Raw genomic sequence first — 18,909 nt, 5'->3', positions numbered from 1 at the left:
CATGTTTTCTTTGCCTTGAAGGGGACATAGAGAGGGAGAAAAAAGAGACACAGCAAAGGACCTGTTTCATCTAGAGAAGTTTCCCCCTAGAAGGATCAGGCTGGTGTCTCACCCAGTTATTTCTCCGGCAGAGCCATAATTAAATGGGAGATAGTAAGATGTGCAAGAGACCTAGCGGCGCCTAATTAAGCCTGGCTTTCCCGAGACCAGCTGCTGGAGGCGAACCACCTTCTCCAAAAGCGAGCATCATTAGTGACATGAATGGGATGGGGGGTGGGAAGAGCACCATGTATCGCAGCTTCCATATTGCCAGAGGGCCCCTTTAGCAAGCCCAGGGGAGAGGGCTGCCTTTAATATTTCATCAAAGGCTTCCATGTTTAAACACTGCGTTTCCTTTTATGATTGTTTAATCAACGCGACAGCAGGACCTTAGAGCTGGGAAGCTGTTTACACTTTCGCGCGAGATCCAATACGGTTTTGAAGACGGAGATAAGCTCCCACGAGGGAGCTCTCTGGAAAAGGAGCCTGACTTTTCAAAGTTAGACTGGAAACGCGGGTTGCGGGTCTCGGCTGCCCCATCGCAGAAACATGGGAGGCTTCTTTTACGGGGAAGGGTCGTGGTTCAGGGGAAGAGAAGGTGCTTTGCATGCAGCAGGTTCCAGGTTTGGATTTGGATTTGATATCCCGCTTTATCACTACCCAAAGGAGTCTCAAAGCGGCCAGCATTCTCCTTTCCCTTCCTCCCCCACAACAAACACTCTGTGAGGTGAGTGGGGCTGAGAGACTTCAGAGAAGTGTGACTGGCCCAAGGTCACCCAGAAGCTGCATGTGGAGGAGCAGAGACGCGAACCCGGTTCCCCAGATTACGAGACTACCGCTCTTAACCACTACACCATCCCCCAATGGCATCTCCAGGTAGCAATGGGAGAGGTGCCTTACCTGAGAGCTTCTGCCAGTTTCTGCAGAGCAGTGGCGGACCTTAGGGTCCCAAGTTTCAGCAGTGAACAGTTCAACACCAAAATTCAGCACCCTCCCCCCAATCCTCTTGCCTTCCATTCTGCATAATAGTTGCAGAGCCCCCTGTGGCACCACCGAGACTCTGCACCCAGTGTGACCGAATCGGTCGCTCTGCCCTCTACGTGGAGACTTCTTGGCAGGGCTGGTCAGGGGGAGAGTGATGGGGTGAAGGTGCTGAACTGGATGCTGGGGAGGGCAAGGAATCCACCAACAGGTGTCTCCACCCTGCTGGTGCTGGACGTCCTGGTGGATGAGGATGAGCCACCTGAAAAGGCCCCGGCCCTCTCCCTGCTGGCGACATTTCCTGCCCAACTCTGAAAATGGGCCTTGAGCTGCACTTCCTGTCCTTGGAGAGGCTTATACCTTTAAGAAAGTGGAACATGAGGAGCAGAATAAATAATAATGTTTAAAAGCCTTTGGATCACCTTGTATTATTATAAACAAGATGCCTGTCAAGCAGACCTCCCAGATGCAGGAAACATGAATTAAGTCACAAGCAATCTTGGAAGATACTGAAGAAGAGATGGGGATTTAATGTATTTTTAATCTTTTGTTGGAAGCTGCCCAGATGAGCAGGGTATAAATAAATTATTATTATTATTATTATTATTATTATTATTATTATTATTATTATTATCCCTGAATGTGGCTGTTACCTGTATGCCAGCTATTATACATCAGCTAACTGATGGGTCTTTTTCATGCTTTGGGTTGTATCCAATGCTAGTCCTACACAGAGAAGACTGCCAATCATTTTCTGGGTACAGTTCAAAGGGCTGGTTTTAAAGGGCTCAGGACCCCATACCTCAAGGCCCGCCTCTCCCCATATAAACCAACCCAGAGCCCCCTGCAATCATCATTGGAGGCCCTTCTTTGTATGCCCCCTCCACAAAAGATCTAGAGAGTGGCAGCATGAGAACAGGCCTTCTCTGTGGTGGCTCCCCATTTGTGGAATGCTCTCTCAGCGAGGCTTGCTTGGAGTCGTCACTACATATATTTAGGCGCTAGACAAAAACATTCCTCTTCTCCCAGGCTTTGGCTAACTAAACAATTTATGTCCCTTTAAACTGGGAGGAGGGTATTGTTATTGTTTCTTACCACATTTCCTTTCTTATTTTTGTATTTTCTATCGTAAACCACCCTGTGATCCTCGGATGAAGGGTGTATAGAAATTTACTAAACCAATAAATAAATAACTGTAATTAAACAAGAGGGGAAGCACTCGGTGATCACAACCCGAGAATGTCCCTGTTAGATTGGGGACGATGCAATAATTTTACACTTCCGACTTTGGAAAGGAGGCTGGGAACGGATGGAAAAGCAGGAAACCCTGCAGACCAAGATTAAGGCATCAAGCACACCGTCTTAGCCTAGCTGGCTCATCAAGCTGTCAAGAAGGAGACCTTGGATGTGCTTTGCAGGGCTCCACAAGGACAAGCAATGCCTCTTAGCCAAAAGAGGACTCGCAATTTGGTGCAAACAGGCCAAACGGGAATGATTTGCACTCTGCAGTCCTTGACAGGCCGGGAATTCTTGGCAGAGATGCTTTCCTTTGGAGACTGAGAATGCTGGAGACTGACACGACACCTGGAACCATCTGTTTATTTAAAAACATGCCAAGTGCGTGACGGGTGAACCCAGGTTAGTCGTGCCATTAATTTCAATGGGTCTACTCTGAGTAGGACTAAAAAGGGGGTGTGACCCATTCTTTCCAAGGCACATGGTCAACCCATCCAGTCTTGTAGGCTTGCACAGGAGCAGAGGAGAGGCACTGAGTCCTTCTGTAGTCTGGTCTGCAATCCTTACTTTATCCTAGACCCATCACCATCACCACCCTGTTTCCCTTTCAGGATCTACCCCCCTTTTGTCCTTCCCTTCCTTACATCTCCCCATCCTTTCTCCAGCTACCTGATGCTTTCGAGCTCCAGGAACAAGGAAATAGTGCAGGCTGGAGAAAGTTCCACCCACCAGCCGATGCAGTTAAAACCCAGCTCTTACCTGACCTTCCCACTAGTCACAGACAAATAATAGCAGGCTAGAGGGAAAGTCAGAGAAGAACTCTTTTTTTTAACATCTCGGAACACCAAGCCACACTTGCGTCTGCATCTGTTCTTGCTGAAAACTAATTAAAATGAATGCCAAGCATGCACACTGTTATTCCCTGGGGGGGGGGGGGAACCTACCAACCATTCTACTGACTCCCTTCCCACCCCCCCAAGTTGATCCCTACATCAACTTGTTTGCAACTTCTGTAAAATGGACAGAAACTTTGCATTGCTATCGGAGAACTTGTCCTGTGTTAAGGATCTTTGCAGAATGAACCTCAGGGGACACTGCTCTGCCAGAGGCAGCAGAGAGGGGCAAGCCCCTGGGACCAGGACTGCTGCTACCTCTAAAGCTTAAGGCTCCTCTGTGTTCCTCCTCTGAAGATTGCCTCTGAGAGGCTTCCCAGCTCTTCCAGCACCTCTGGAATACAGATTTGACCCAATTTATGGAACGCTAGCTAAAAAACCTGGTTTGTCTGCCGTCTATTTAAATGTGATGCCATTGTTAAAGCAGCTGCACAGACTGCGACTACCGAGCCAGGTTCAAAACCTTGAACAACTTAGGTACATTGTACCTCAGGGACCACTTGAACCCTCGTATCCCAGCTCAATCAATAAGATCATCTGCAGGAGCGTCGCCGGTCATTCCCCAAGTTGGTGAGGCTTGTTTTGTAACAACAATAAACTTAGTGTCATCGGCCCAGTCCTGTGGAATGCTCTGCCACCAGAGATCCAGCAGACGCCTTTTGTGCCAGCTTTTAAACACCTTCTGAAAACTTTTGTATTCCACTGGGCCTAGGCAGGCAATGAGGAATACATCCCCCACAATGGCCTGCTGAGATTTGTTTTAATTTTTTTGCTTTCAACTTTTTTTAAAAAATAAAAATTAAATTATTTTACTGCATGGTTTCATGTTTTTATATTGCTGCAAACTGTTGTGAGATATTTCTATGATACAGCGGTATATAAATATTTTAGTAAATACAGTGGTACCTTGGGTTAAGAATTTAATTCATTCTGGAGGTCCAATTAAGAGTTTGGGGGGATTCAGCCTTGATAGAACCTTGGGTCCCTTCCAAAGCAGTTATTATGTATCTGTAAGGGTGGGATGTATAAGAGGAAATCAGCCCAATCAATTCCTTTGTCAAGGTAATGGGAAAACTGGCTAACTAAGGACCACAATTTAGCATATCCAAAGGAGTTGTTCTGCTGCCATAGAAACAAATGGGTGAGCCTTTTCCTAAGTGAAGAACAATAGGCCAGGGATGCTGGGTAGGTGAGAATTATATGCTGCTGGAAGCTGAAGACTATGAAGCCTATGTCTTGCTCTCTGCTGAAGATAAGCTGGACTTTGGGGTGCCCTTGAAAACCAAATGGGGAAGCAGGAACTGTTGGGGTGTTAATGCTGTGAGCCCCTCCATCCTATGCTCAGGCTGTATATATGTGTAAAGAAAAGCACATATCCTAAAGACACCACAGTCTCCTCTGACCTTCATGCCAAGGAAACCGAACCCTGGGTAAGTCCTCGGAACCAATGGAACCTCTCATCACTCAGAGATTGGGGTGGAGTGTAACAATACTGAAAGGGAAGAGAATTCATGACTCACAGCTTGCCACAACAACCAGGCACCATTAGGGGGTCTGATCAACGAAGTCACGGTGTCCATAGCAATGCAAAACACATACAGGATGTCCTGTGCACCTCACACCACAGCTCATGAAAACAGCAGGCACAAATAGAAACGTTTCACGTATTGATTTAATGAGCTGAGCTAGAAGCCTCGGGAGGAAGATCAGCTCCCAGCTGAAGAAGATAAACGCTCAGTGATTGTGGCCTGAGAATGTCCCGATTAGACTGAGGGCAATCCAGTCATGTTGCCCTTTGACCTTAGAAAGGAGGCTGGGAACTGACAGAGAGCCGAGCAGGAAACCCTGCAGACCAAGATTAAGGCATCAAGCACACAGTCGTAGCGTAGCTGGCTCATCAAGCTGTCAAGAATAAGACCTTGGATGTGCTTTGCGGATTTCCACGTGGAAAAGCAGCGCCTCTTAGCCGAGAGAGAACTCGCAATTCGATGTGAACACACTAAAGGGGGGTGTTTAAAATGCAGTTTTGCACTCTCTGGTGTTGGACAGGTGGGAAGGCGGGGCAACCTTTGCACAGACGCCTTCCTTTGGAGAGGCACGTCCTCCAGTCTTGCAGGTTATCTGGAACCATCTGTTTATCTAAAGGCATGCAAAGTGTCCATCCTTGTGACAGGTGAACCATGTTCTGGGAGGGAGAGCCCAGGTGTTGTGGGGGCATTTGGGGGGTTAGGGGTTGCAATGTCCTGGCCTATACTGGCTGCATTACTTGGACCAGGATTTTGTTTTCTGCTTGAAACATTAACATTAAAATCAGTACAGTACACAAGCAAGGCATGGGTTACCAGCACAGATGGCAATGGCTAGCAAGCTCAGATGTTGATCCAATGGCTGGCACGCTCCCTGGGCTCCTGTTATATGCTGCTTCTGGATGCAGAGGTGACATATAGCCATCCTGAGCAGTAACCATTGATCATTTTATCATCTCTGAATTTGCTCGATTCATCCCTTTAAAATCCATCATAGCCCTATGGATGAGAATGCAAGAAGAGACCTGCTGGATCAGGCCAATGCCTCATCTAGTCCAGCATCCTGTTCCCACCATGGCCTACCAGATGCTCCAATGGGATCTCACAAGCACAAAAGCCCTCTTTCCCCTCCTGTGATTTCCAGCAACTGGCATTCAGAAGCATTACTACTCACCATTGTGGCAAGTAAACACTGATAGCCTTATCCTCCATGGATTTGTTAGATCCTCTTTTAAAGCCATCCAAGGATGTCACTGTATCTTGTGGCAGTGAATTCCACAGGTTAGCTTCTCCTAGTGACCTTGCCAGTATCCTACCAGGAAGTGGCTCCTGATGCTTAGCCAAAGTCTGCTTCCCTGAAATTTCCACATTTGGGGCTATATACAACATTCCCTGTCCGCTAGCGCAAGAGTTTAAAGATTGCGTGACAAAGGAATCCAATGCTGCAAGGGAGAGATAGTTGTGCAACAGCTGGTTCTGGTTGTGAAGTATGTTGCACAACAATCTTTCTGTTTTCTCTTGCACAGCCGATTTTTCCATTCTGCAGCGCAACAGCTGATCCTTGTTGTGCAATCTGCTGCACAACAACAGCGAATGCAACTGGCATTTGCTATGGCTGTTATTTTTAGCCCACAAATGTTATCCAAATTATTATATGATTTACTGCATTGTTTTTAATAATAATAATTTTAATAATTTTATTATTTGTACCCAGCCCATCTGGCTGGGTTTCCCCAGCCGCTCTTTGACATTTCCCTTTCACTGGAATGCATCAAAATTAATCACGTAATTAGTGATCAGCCATAGCAGACAGCAAGAAGAATAGTGCAGGTTTTAGCAGAAGCCAAACTGCAGCGGAATGGAAACAACGCTGATTGCAAGGAATCCAGGATGGGGTGGGAATTGCTGCTTCCTCCCATCCCTAAGGTGGTACTTAAGTGATACGGCTTACCTGGTGATGATAGCCAGGTGGGGAGGGCTCATGCAAGCCCCCATGAACAGCACCACATTCTCATGCCGCGTCTGCCTGTATGCCATCACTTCCCTCTTGAAGGCTTTCAGCTGGTCCTCATTATCACGCTCAATGTCAATCAGTCGGATGGCCACCTCGCCGTGCCAGCGGCCGTGAAAGACCTGCCCGAAGCGACCCTTTCCAATCAACTCGCCAATCTCCAGCTGCTCAAAGGGGATGTCCCACTCCTGGAGGAAGATGCTGGTCTGGCTGGCCTTGCGGGGGAAGTTGCGGGCAGAGAGGAGCGAGAGGTTCATCTCCTCGAAATCGTCCTCCGATTCCTCGTCATTTCCCTGTTCATTCTGGGGGCAGGGAAAACAAGAGAGATTTGTTTTAGTGCAAGTGGAGGTGATATCCATCGTCCCTGTACGGGGACGCCATTTACTTCTCAATCACCTGATGGCACAATGATGTCAGGTGACCCACTTTCATCCCATGTGTGTGCGTCACTTCAAAACTCTGGCAATCAGCTGATTGTAGGGCCTGGAAAAAGCTGTGCACAGGGATTTACAGGTGGCACAAATCAGTGGACTGGTGGTGCCTGAAACCCCCTTTTTGGACCAGCCTTGTTTTTACCTGCCCTAATCCAGATGTCCCATACAACATCGGTTGTAGGAAATATGGGCATGGCTTGACCAAAACAGCCACAAGGGCCAAATGTGCAGCTCTGGTGGGCCTGATTACGCCCACAAGCTGGAGGCCACCCAATGATGTTTTAAAGCAGGTATGAGGAACCTTTGGCCTGCCAGCTGTTGTTGAACTCCCATCCTCCATTGCCATTGCTCATGATCTATGGGGCTGACGAGAGATGCAGACAAGCGACATCTGGAGGGCCAAAGGGTTCCCCACAACTGTTTTAGAATCTATTTTATCTAGAATATCAAACGCTCCAACACAGCATCAGCTAGCCCTCAAGCTATGGATACCCGACAAGCCCTGAAAAAGCAGGCATATAACACCAAGGTCATGGATTTGATCCCCATATGGATTTGATCCCCATACTGTATGATTCTACTCTCTTAAGATGGGCTTGGGTGTGAAATGTGTTGGTGATAGACAACCACAGATCACTACAGGTCAGGTAAGATGGCCCAGAGCATTTTGTGACTGTCAGTGGGCAGAGCATCAAGCTGGAAGGAGATGCAGGCATTGGGTGGGGGAAACCCACAAAAGGCCCCCGACTCCCAGGAATAGGGGGGAGCCCACCACATGATTCTCCTTCCTGTGTGGTGCAGGGTGCTCCTTCACAAGCGACTTCTTGGGAGAGCAGCCACTTGCAAAGGATCAGGATCGGTGCCTGTGCTGAACACAGGTACCAATTCTGCCTGCTGCAAGGCTTTCCTTCAGAAGAGAAGATGCTTGCAAAGGAGCAGCATCAGCACTTCTGCTGAACAGCTGTTCAGCACAGACGCCGATTCTGCCTGCTGCAAGGCTCTCCTTTGCAAAGGCACACCTGCAGAATTAAGCCCCCTGCTCTCGGTCAGGAGTGGAGGTGGGAGAGGTGATGCTGTATGTTTAATTAGGTAAAAAATAATAATAAGCCTTGCCCTCAAGCTACTTTGGGATCAATTCAGGGTGGGGTGGGTCACCCTGATTCAGGACCCCTGAATTGAGGCCATGGGGTGGTCACCAGATCCTTGTGTGCATCTTACCTCAGAGGTTGGTTCCACTTCAATTTGAAGTAATGGGTTTCCTTCCAGGCTGCAGAGAAAACCAAATGTTGCAAATTATTAAGACTTGAAAGTCAGAAGCGCCAGGAGCACAGGGAAAGCTACCTTCTACAGAAGGTCCATCCAGCTCGGCATTGTCAACACTGACCATCAGTGGGTCTCCAAGCAGGGGACATTCCCAGTCCAACTTGAAGATGCTAGGGGGTTGAGCCTTGGACATTCTGCATGCAAAACAGATGCTCTAAGGGCTGAATTATTCCCACTTGAAAATCAATGGGACCAAATTTGTCATGAGTTGAGTTGACTTGCCCTGCTGATGTCAACAAGACTGAAGGATGTCTAACTGAGGCTGCATCTGCACCACCATACATTGAATGCAGTATCATGCAAGTTTAAACAGTCATGCCTTCTCCCAAAGAATCCTGGGAGCTATAATTTATTAAGGGTGCTGAGAGTTGTGAGGAGATGATCCTGCTTTAAATGTACAATGCAGATGGGACCTTGGTCTCCATGGCAAGAGTCATTAAGCTCCCCCCGAATTTTCTTGAATGGGGGGCTGGAGAAGGGTCGCGGGAGATTGCCTCCCTTTGCAAATGAACAAAGGACTGCAGTTTCTACAGCAAGTCACGTAAAAAGAATTATGGGATGCTGTTCTCTTCTTACGCCCTTCAAACAATTGAATGGGTCACTGCTCAAAGGCTTATAATACGAAGAAGGGAGGAAACACCAACCAAACAACCTTATAGACGAAATTATCCCTGTGTTATAATGCATGTCATCAACGAAGCACAGTTAATTTTGCCGAACAGCAACAATACGTTTGAAGCGCAGTGAAAATATAAATAGATCTGCAGGCCAAAGAGTCATTTCTTGTGAATCAGTTTGATGGGAGGCCAGACCCAATATGAGGTTGGGGCTTATCTCATAATTTCTCTTCCCTCTGCACGCTCCCCACCCCCACTAACAGAAAGGCCACTAGTTTTCTGAAATATGACATGTCCGTGATGAGGGTTTTCATCTGAAGTGAAATGATTGTTTGACCGAGCCAGCCATACTGATGACTGGTGCAACAATGGGAAGATATGCAACAATTTATATAGGTATGGTTGATTGATTGACAAGCAAGTTGTTTGCCGTAATGACAGATGTGGTGTCTGTGGACGAAGGCCATTTTATCTCAAGGACTTCCGGCAGAATGAAACACGTCTCTCTATGCACAGAAGCCACATTCGCACCATACATTCAAAGCACTATGATGCCACTTTTAAACAGTTGTGGCTTCCCCCAAAGGATTCTGGGAGTTGCAGTTTGTTAAGGGCACCAAAAGTTGTTTGGAGGCCCCCATTGCCCTCTCAGAACTAGCTTTCGCAGTGGTTTAACCTTCAATCCTTCTTCCCAGGGAACTCTAGGAACTGTAGCTCCAGGAAGCAAAGAGAGGCCTCCTAACAATTCTCAGCACCCATCACAAAACTATAGCTCCCAGGATTCTTTGGAGGAAACCAGGAGTGTAGAAGAGGTAACCTAGTGCTTTCAATGTAGAATGTGGCCTGAGACACATTATCACCTTTGTCCAATAATGTAATGAAGGCCAGGTCCTGTCTTGTGGGAGGGAGTTCCATAGTATGAACTGCATAAATAAGAGCTTTATTTTGTCTATCCTGAATCTTCCAATGTCCATTTTCATTAGATGTCCCTGAGAAGATAGTATTATGAGAGAGGAAGACCATCTTTTCCCTATCCACTTTCTCTACCCCATGCATAATTTTATACACCCCTATTACTTTTGGGTACCTCATATTGAAACCACTGCCTTGTTTTTGAAAGCCCATTTTGCTTTCAAACTGATTGGCAGTTAACCACCCACATTTGCCATTAGAGGGAAGGCTGAGTTGAACTTCCCAAAACTGAAGATCATTTGCCCTTGATGTGTCCCAAAACTAGCACCTTACCTCTACCCTTCCTTTGGTGTCACTCCTGAGAACAGCAAATGCATTTTTATTTATATTTTAAATGGTGTCATTGCTGCTGTTTTAGGGGGGGGCATGGTGCATTCCTGACAGTGTACTTCACTTCAGAGACAAAATCAGGCAATTTAGGAATGCCAAAATGCGGATGAGGAGAATTTTGCAAGCGTCTCCAAATGTGATGTACTAAGAAGCAGGCAAAGTTAGCCACAAAATTGACACTGGCTTGGAGGGAAGAACATCCCTTTTGAGCCCCCTAAGAATCACGCTGAGGCCATTTCTAATGTTGATTCCTCAGTCATGTCTCTGGAGTCCTGTTTAGTTCGGAGGGATCTTCAAATTATTGCAAACAAGTGGTATAAGCCACTTGGCTTCATTCCTAGGGAATACACCTAGTTGCCGATTCCATTTTTCACCTGTGTTTTCATTGATTGCCAGTTAATCTCCCCCAGGCCTGGAGCCAGAGATTGCAGTAATAGCCGAGGCGCTGGCAGCACAAAGCTCCTCACCTAACATTATTTCTCCTCCCAGCCCACCTCTCTCCATTTCGTATTTCAGATGAACAGAGAGGGACCTTTTAATGATGCAACAGCAAGGAGTGAATTTAGAGCCCAGAGGTTGTCTACTTAGACCAATAAAGACTGATGGTGAGAGGTTCCAGGGAGAAACTATTCACTGAGAATTCATCCTGATTTGTTTGCAGGGCAGGTTAGATGACATCGATCTACAGTTACCTCAGAGCAAGAGTTACCCTATAGCTCCCAGTTCAGGAGTGTGTCCACCCCTGTTGTTCAGCCCGGACACTGAGGTCCAGCTCCAAGGGCCTTCTGGCAGTTCCCTCACTGTGAGAGCTTCAGTATACAGCTTCTGGAGAATGCTGAAGATGCAACTCTTAACCCTGACATTTGATCCTTGAGCTTTAGGTTTCTAAGACCCACCTTATTTTTGTGGTTGTAAGTTGTTTCAAACTGTTTTTAATATTGCGCTTTAATGTTGCAACCTGCCCTGGGACGGTAGGGTGAAGGGCTGGTAAATAATAATTATCATGCGATAGTGAAGACAACATATAAAAGTCCATTATGTTAGGGGAAATCGCTTTACAAAAATATGCAGTATTAGGCAAAACTGCATACAAAATTGGGTACGTAAGGACAAATTCCTACTAGAATGCTGATGAATATTCATGGGGATTTAGAAAAGAAAGGAATCTCAAACAGGAATGGAAATGTGGAGAACTGGAGACTGGAAAACGAAAAGAACCAAAATTGACCGATTTGCCCATCCCTAGTTGAGACTTGGTTGAAATTTCAAAAACTAAGCTGAGCCTCCCTGTAAGGAGAAATGCCGTTGTCTTCAGCTCAGGTGCGGCAGCCATCACAAACAGGCCCCTTTTCCGTCAAGGGTTTCTCGGCAGAGAGAGTGAGCAAGAGCAAAGCCTTCTGGGAGTCATTTGCCTGCAACTTTACACGAACACCTGCAAAGACTGAATTGCCTTCAGTAAGTTTGTGGGGCAGAGGGGGGGGGGGAGGCGGGAGAGGAGAGACATTAATTTTTAAAAGCGGGAGCCGACTTTGGCAATTCGTCTGTAAGCCCCGAGTTAGAGCAGCGGAGGATTCTTTAATCTGCTGCGCACAAACAGCTGCCACTCTGAGATCTCGAGCCTCGCAGAGAAGTCAATTACTCCTGCCTAAAAGCCTGGGAGAAGAAGCCTTCCCAGTGGGACAGGCAGGCCAGTCGCTTCCCGCATCACGAGCGCTGTCCCCTGGTCTGCGTTCCCTTCGCTTTGACCTTTGCAATCCAACACAAGCTTATCAAGTTATGAGCAGCGGCCAAAGCCAGGGGCTCCATGGATCTGTTTCTCAGCCCTTTATCATTACTGTATTTAAGCAAAGGATGGAGTCCGTACATCCTCGTTTGGGACCCAAAGGCACAGAGAACTGACACAGGAGATCAGTTCCATTGCATATTTTAATTAGGGAGACTTATATTTCGATGTTGATTGTTTTATTGTGCATATTCATTATCCTTTCTGTCTTGTATTTTATTCCGTGAACCACCCTGAGATCTTAGGATGAAGGGCAGTGTATTAATCTAACTTCTTTGCTTTTAATAGCATTGTGGATGTTTGAGGCATTGGTTCTGAGGTTCAAAGCCCGATAGAGCTTGGGACCCGGTTATAAGAACATAACAAGAGCCTGCGGGATCAGCCTAATGGTCCATCTATTCCAGCATCCTCTTCTCACAGTGGCTATCCAGATGCCCGTGGAAAGCCTGCAAACAGGACATAAGCACCACAGCACTCAGAGGCAGAATGCCTCTGGCAGTGGAGGGAGAATATATAAAATATTGTCTCTCCCTTTATATACCCAGCCGGTCACCGAGTTGTGCAGGAGAGGGTCTCCTGTGGGTAGCATCTCATCAGGAAATCCGTTCTGTACAACAGAACAACTGGGCCTTTGGAACTCCCTCCCCTTATACATCAGACAGGCACCTCCTCTCCTGTCTTTTTCTTTCCCTTCGCTTTTCAACAACGCTTTGAGTTGTCTGCATCTGTATTGGATCTGAATTTGGTTTTGCATATGAAAACGTTTTAATCGCATGAGTTCTTCCCCTGCCCCCAAAATTGCTGTAAGCTTAAAATGCATTTTAAATGTGTACTTTAGTGCCAATTTCTGTACTTTTCTTTATTAAAAAAAAAAAAAGCCTGCAGATTAACATAGGAATGGAGCCAGATGGATGCATGAGTAAACAAAGACGAAAGTGGCAGGAACCACTTGCTGTAAATTTCAAGAGGGGGAGGGCGCTGTTGCACTCGGGTTCTGCCTTCGGGCTTCCCATTGGGGCATCTGGTGGTGAGAACTGGGCTAAATGGGCCCCACTTTGGCCTGATCTAGCAAAGCTCTTCTTAGGACTGATTCATCCATCCATGAGCACATAATGCGGAGGAAAGCAGAAATGTGTGTCCAGATTTGCAACTGGAATAAGTGGTACCTCGGGTTACATACGCTTCAGGTTACATACGCTTCAGCTTACAGACTCTGCTAACCCAGAAATAGTACCTCGGGTTAAGAACTTTGCTTCAGGATGAGAACAGAAATTGTGCTCTGGCGGCACGGCAGCAGTGGGAAGCCCCATTAGCTAAAGTGGTACCTCAGGTTAAGAACAATTTAAGGTTAAGAATGGACCTCCGGAACGAATTAAGTACTTAACCCAAGGTACCACTGTATAGGAAGCTGCTTTGTACCAGGTGAATCTTTCTAGCTTCTTCTGTTAAGCGAACAGCACACATTCACAAACTGCTGTACCCCAACTTCAATTGGGCTCTGATATACCTATAGGCCCTTCCTACCAAATAATTACTAATGTTTTAAAACAGGGGCTATTGGGGGCAAGTGGACACTGCCCTGCCATAAGGGCACAGGAAGAGTCTGCTGGGTCAGGCCAACAGCCCATCTAGTCCATCCTCCTGTTCTCACAGTGGCCAAGCAGATGCCCATTGTGGGAAACCAGCAAGCAGGATTCAAGCAAAAGAACAACAGTCTCCCCTCCTGCAGTTTTCAGCACCTGGGGCAGAGCATAGTCTTCATGGCTAGCATCCATCAATAGCCCGCTCTTTCATGATTTTGTCCAATTCTCTTTTAAAGGAGCGTCTCCACCCCATCATTCTGCCCGGACACTGTGGTGAGGGCCTTGTGGCGTCCCCTCGCTGCGAGAAGCCAAAGTTACAGGGAACTAGGCAGAGGGCCTTCTCGGTAGTGGCACCTGCCCTGTGGAATGCCCAGATGACAACCCACCAGATGTCAAAGAGAAAAACAACTACCAGGCTTTTAGAAGACATCTGAAGGCAGCCCTGTTTAGGGAAGCTTTAAATGTTTAATAGACTATTGTATTTTAATATTCTGTTGCAAGCTGCCCAGAGTGGCTGGGGAAACCCAGCTAGATGGGCAGGGTATAAATAAATAAATTGTTGTTGTTGTTGTTGTTGTTGTTATGCCATCCAACATCACTGCCTCCTGCGGGAGGGAGTTCCACAGTTTAACTATGTGATGTGCGAAGAAGTACATTCTTTTCTCTGCCCTGAATCTTGCAACATTTGGTTTCATTGAATGTCGAAAAGTTCTGGTGTTGCGAGAGAGGGGCGAAAAACTTTTCCCTTTCTCTATGCCTCAGTCAGTCAGCCTGCCTGCCTGCCTGCCTGCCTGCCGCCCTCCTTCTGACTTTGGGCGGCCCTTGCTGTCAGCTTCCTCTCCCTTGGTCTGTGTTTTGTCCTTGTAGAACTCAGCAGGGAGGAAGACTGGGTGGCTCTGCCTGTCATGGGCTCTGTCGCCACCTACTGTTGGCCTCCTTGTCTTCTGCCCTTCCAGTCTGCCCCCATGTGAACAAGCCACCACTAGCCAGAGGGTGAACAGACAGGAGATGGAGATCTCAGGGTCATTTGCAATAGAACAGCAAATGGTTTCTGACTCTGAAGTTTTTGAGAGCAACAAGAGCATAGTAACTCTTCCTGCCTAATTTAGGGGGCTAAAATGAAAAAAGCTAATCAGGCGTGTTCTTCTTGTGTGAAAGTACTGTAAGGCCAGTTAAATTATGTAGGGATGGGGAAGAAATCTGATTAAGTTTGAATTTAAAGCACAATATCTTTCAAATTTTCTCTTTTCAAAATAATATGGGAACTGAAACACAGCCTCCTTCAAAATTCAGGCTTACCCAAATTTCATGGCACAGTTTTACAACCAACCAAAGTTTACAGAAATGCACATATGAAGCGGATATGTGCATAAAAATGAATATATTAGCAAAAATAACATACGAAACAGGCATTATATCAGGAGAAAATGTTTGCAAAAGTGCATGAGCCTCAGCCAAAACTCCTTGCAAAAATGTGTCTGTTAGGGGAAATGCACACTGAATTGTTGAAAGGTTGTTGTTTTGGTTTTTTTTAAAGGCAAATTGCTGCAGAAATGTGGAGAAGTGAAGTTAAGATTGGGAAAATAAGAACCAAGATTGACAGATCCTACCACTCCTAGTCACTAGAAACAAATCTCTGAGCTCAGGATGTGATCAGAGGCACCTATTCTTTCATTCTGCCTGGATGTCTCTGGCACCAGACTGTGGTTGCTAGATCATGGGGTTCTAGTGAAAAAAACAAACTAGATCTGACAAGAAGTCTGCCTGCTCCTGTTTTGAAACTCTCTCTGCTCCCGGCTCATTTTCTCCCAGCTCCGTTCTGTCCACCTGCAGCTTCCCCTTCACAGTTCTGATGAGTGAGAATCTTGTACGGCTGTGCACCTTATTAGTTCAAAACCCGTCTCCCTTTTCCTATTGTTCTCCTGTCTTTTGTCCTTTCAGTGGTGAGCCTTCTTTAACAAGTGACAGCTCTGTTTACTTTATTTCTACAGCCCTTCACATTCACCATAAGCAAGCACGAAGGTGAAGTCAGCAGCCTCTGTTTTACCAGGAAGTGAAATTTGCACAGCACAATGTAGAAGCACAGCTATTTCCCAGGCAGCCCAACTGAGAGAAGCACCTCTTGCCCAGCACAACTTAGATATATACCATATTTACCCAAATCTAATGCTCACCATTTTGGGGCCAAATTACGTTGCAAAAATTAAGGCGTGCATTAGATTCGATGGCACATTTACACTCGCCAGCAAACGGTCTTTTTTTGTTTGTTTCATGGTTCTGAAAATTGAGGTGCTCATTAGTTTCAATGGCACATTAGACTCAAGTAAATACGGTAGCTCTTGCCCAGATTAACGTATTTACTTCTTTATTTCATCCCTCCATTGTAAAAATAAAATAAAAAACCACAGACACACACACCCTCAAAGTGGTTTACGAAAGATAAAACCGTAAAATCGAGAAGAAATCACAACCATACTTTAAAACATTAAAATGCTAAAACAGATTTTAAAAAACCTCCACTTTCTAAGCACAGAGATATAGCTATTGTCCACCATAACTTAGAGACATAGCTTGTCTTTCCAAAGAGCAACTGTAAGGTAACACTGATGTGTCTAAGTCAGGGATGGAGCCTGAACTGATCCTCCAAGCAATTTTTTAATGGCTCTCTGAAGCACCAGTGATTGTGGCAGCACAGGTAAAGATAAAAACAAATAAATAAAAATAGGTATGGGCAGAGCCTAGCACCCTGATGGGGATGCAAATTTCCCCCTCTGTGGTTGTCAACTGAGGAGCAGAGAGCGGGTGATAGCTTGCTCCTCAGCAGACCTGCGCAGATCCGCTGAGAAAGAGGGTCTTTGTACACATGACTGGGTGTGCAAGTGAGCGGTGGCTGCACCCACTTCTGGCCATACTGGCCTGAGGAGGTTTGGTCAAGGATGCATATGGCCCCCGGGCCAAAAAAAGTTAGCCACTCCAGGTCACAGCAGTTAATACATGGGAGATCTCCTTTGAGAGTCAACATCAAAACATGTTGGGGAAACTGCCTTATATGATAGGATTGTATCCTGTGGTCTCTCTTGCACTGGCAGAAAGCTCTTCGGTCCAGCTGAGACTTACATCGGGAAGGGGAAAGGGGGCAATATTTGCAATTCCCCTAGAGCCCCCTGGGCTACATCCCAAAGGGTCTCTCAACTTTTTCATAGACTCATAGACCCCCTTCAATGCAAGAATCCTGCCCACAGCTGTCCCTGGGTGGGCTTGAACCACCACCATTCTGGTTAGCAGCCAGACCCATGGTACCACAGACTCTCTCCTCTGGGGCAGATCTGAGGCATGGGAGGGGGGGCTAGAGGAAGTCTCTGCTGCTCCAACGAGCTTTCCATCAGCACACCATGGGAAACAGCCCATTGGTACACAGCTCAGTTGGCAAGAACATCAGACTCTTAATCTCAAGATCATGGGTTCAAGCTCCACATTGAGGGGAAAGATTCCTTCAAACTCTACAATCCTATAATTTTATGAAATTACTTCACTATATTAAAAAGACATTCGTGTGCACCCGCCTCCCTGGCTTTCCTGTACGATTTCTTCATCTTCCCCTCCCCAGCATAAATCTGACTCTCCTAAGAGGGCATTCCAGATCCAGATTCCAGATCTACTACAATACCTACTAGGGAGAGGCAGGTTCTTCCGAGGAGAGGTCTCAATGGAGGTGGCCTTCAGAATAAGAGCAGGAATTCATGAGGACTACTCACATTGGGTTAGAATTCACTGGATGGAGGATGACTTGGGGCGCTCGGGTGGGCGTCTCGGGCACATCTGAAAGCAAAACAGGAACCTGGTTCAGAACAGGGAAAGATCGCACATGCAATTCACATACTTAGCAGTGCCCACAAGATGTTTGCATAGCAAGCATCCTGTTGGCATATGTGACAAGAGGGTCAGTGTGGTGTGGTGGGTAGAGTGCCAGACCAGAAAGGGTTAAAAAAAGTGCCAGACTAAGACCTAGGAGACCATGGTTCGAATTCTCATGCAGTCATGAAGCTCACTTTGGGTGACGTTGAGCCAGTGACTATCTTTTAGCAAAACCTACACCACAGGGTTGTTTTGAGGATAAAAAAAGGAGTACTCTGTCTGGAGCCCCTTGAGGTAAAAGGTGTGATGTAAATGTAAAAAAAATAGGTTGCAGTTTTGAGGTAGAGGAGAATAAAATCATCACTATGAGTGTGCACCAGATTTGGCTGAGTCTAAAGCCGAATTGGGAATATTCAGGAGGATTGGTCAGGGTGGATTGAGACAGCCCCAGAAATTTGGAGAGAATTGGATTTCAAAGGCTAGCTGAGTTTCAACTGAGGGGGCTCTTCTTATGTTCTTAATGCAAATGTAAAATTCCTTGTCGGTTGTTTTAGTTTTAGAATTTAAAATTTGACTAAAAACTGTGTGCCTTTGACCAAGATAACCCCCAATCCCCAAAGCTGCTCTGATCAAGATGCTGTTCCAACTTTTAAATACCCGCTGAAAGCTTTTCTATGCAGGCAATTAAGTTAATGGATGACTGGTTTTATCTTTTTGTGTCGTTTTTATTGCATGGTTTTATGTACAGTTGTGCAGTGCTTTGGTGTTGTTTTTTTAATGAACAGCGGTATACAAATATATATTTTTTAAAAACACAGATGGAATTGCCTTTAAACATGAACTGAGTTGAGTTTCCCATCTCTACAGGGTATGAAATTGAATGTGTGGGGAAAACTGGCCACGTGTCAGATGAAGATGGGTTTTTGCGCAGGAGATGCCCCTGGGAGGCTGCAGCTGTTCTCGAGAAACTTACCTGGGAAGATGAATTGCTGCTTGTATTTGTAGTAATGAGAAGCTGTAAAGGAGAACAAGGAAAGCTTAGGAAAGGTAAGTAGTCAGAGAGCACCAGTGCGCCTCTGAGAAATCAGACAGGAATGAGGCTTGTGAAACATCACCCAACAACCTCCCCTATAATTAATTGCTTGCTTTGTATTTGTGCTCCCAGAGGATGCAGAGATGGCCATCAACCTAGATGGCTGATCTTCTCTGGGCTGAATGTTTAAGGAGACTCAGAAAGGAATCTTTTGGTGGGGCAGTGCCCCCTTTTCCCCAATGGACCAGCCCTCTACAGAGTAGACAGTGTGAAGGAACTGGACTGTTTTCTTG

General features: G+C 46.3%; 1 protein-coding gene across 1 annotated transcript in view; it reads right to left on the bottom strand.

Moving 5' to 3' along the window:
- KSR2 (kinase suppressor of ras 2) overlaps positions 1–18,909 on the bottom strand; it is a gene marked incomplete at its 3' end in the record, with an annotated part of 186,466 nt that overhangs the window by 40,499 nt on the left and 127,058 nt on the right. Inside the window, exons 11-14 of the mRNA XM_081892157.1 lie at positions 18,557–18,598; positions 17,484–17,547; positions 8,339–8,387; positions 6,627–6,988 (exon numbers count right to left, since the gene is read on the bottom strand). Of these exons, the coding sequence (XP_081748283.1) occupies positions 6,627–6,988; positions 8,339–8,387; positions 17,484–17,547; positions 18,557–18,598 (517 nt within the window). The remainder of the gene's footprint in view (positions 1–6,626; positions 6,989–8,338; positions 8,388–17,483; positions 17,548–18,556; positions 18,599–18,909) is intronic.

This window comes from Podarcis melisellensis (genome assembly GCF_964234715.1).
Source record: "Podarcis melisellensis genome assembly, chromosome: 16".
NCBI classification, from domain to species: Eukaryota; Metazoa; Chordata; class Lepidosauria; order Squamata; family Lacertidae; genus Podarcis; species Podarcis melisellensis.
The sequence above is the reverse complement of the archived record's forward strand: the minus strand, read 5'-3'. Positions and strand labels throughout refer to the sequence as shown.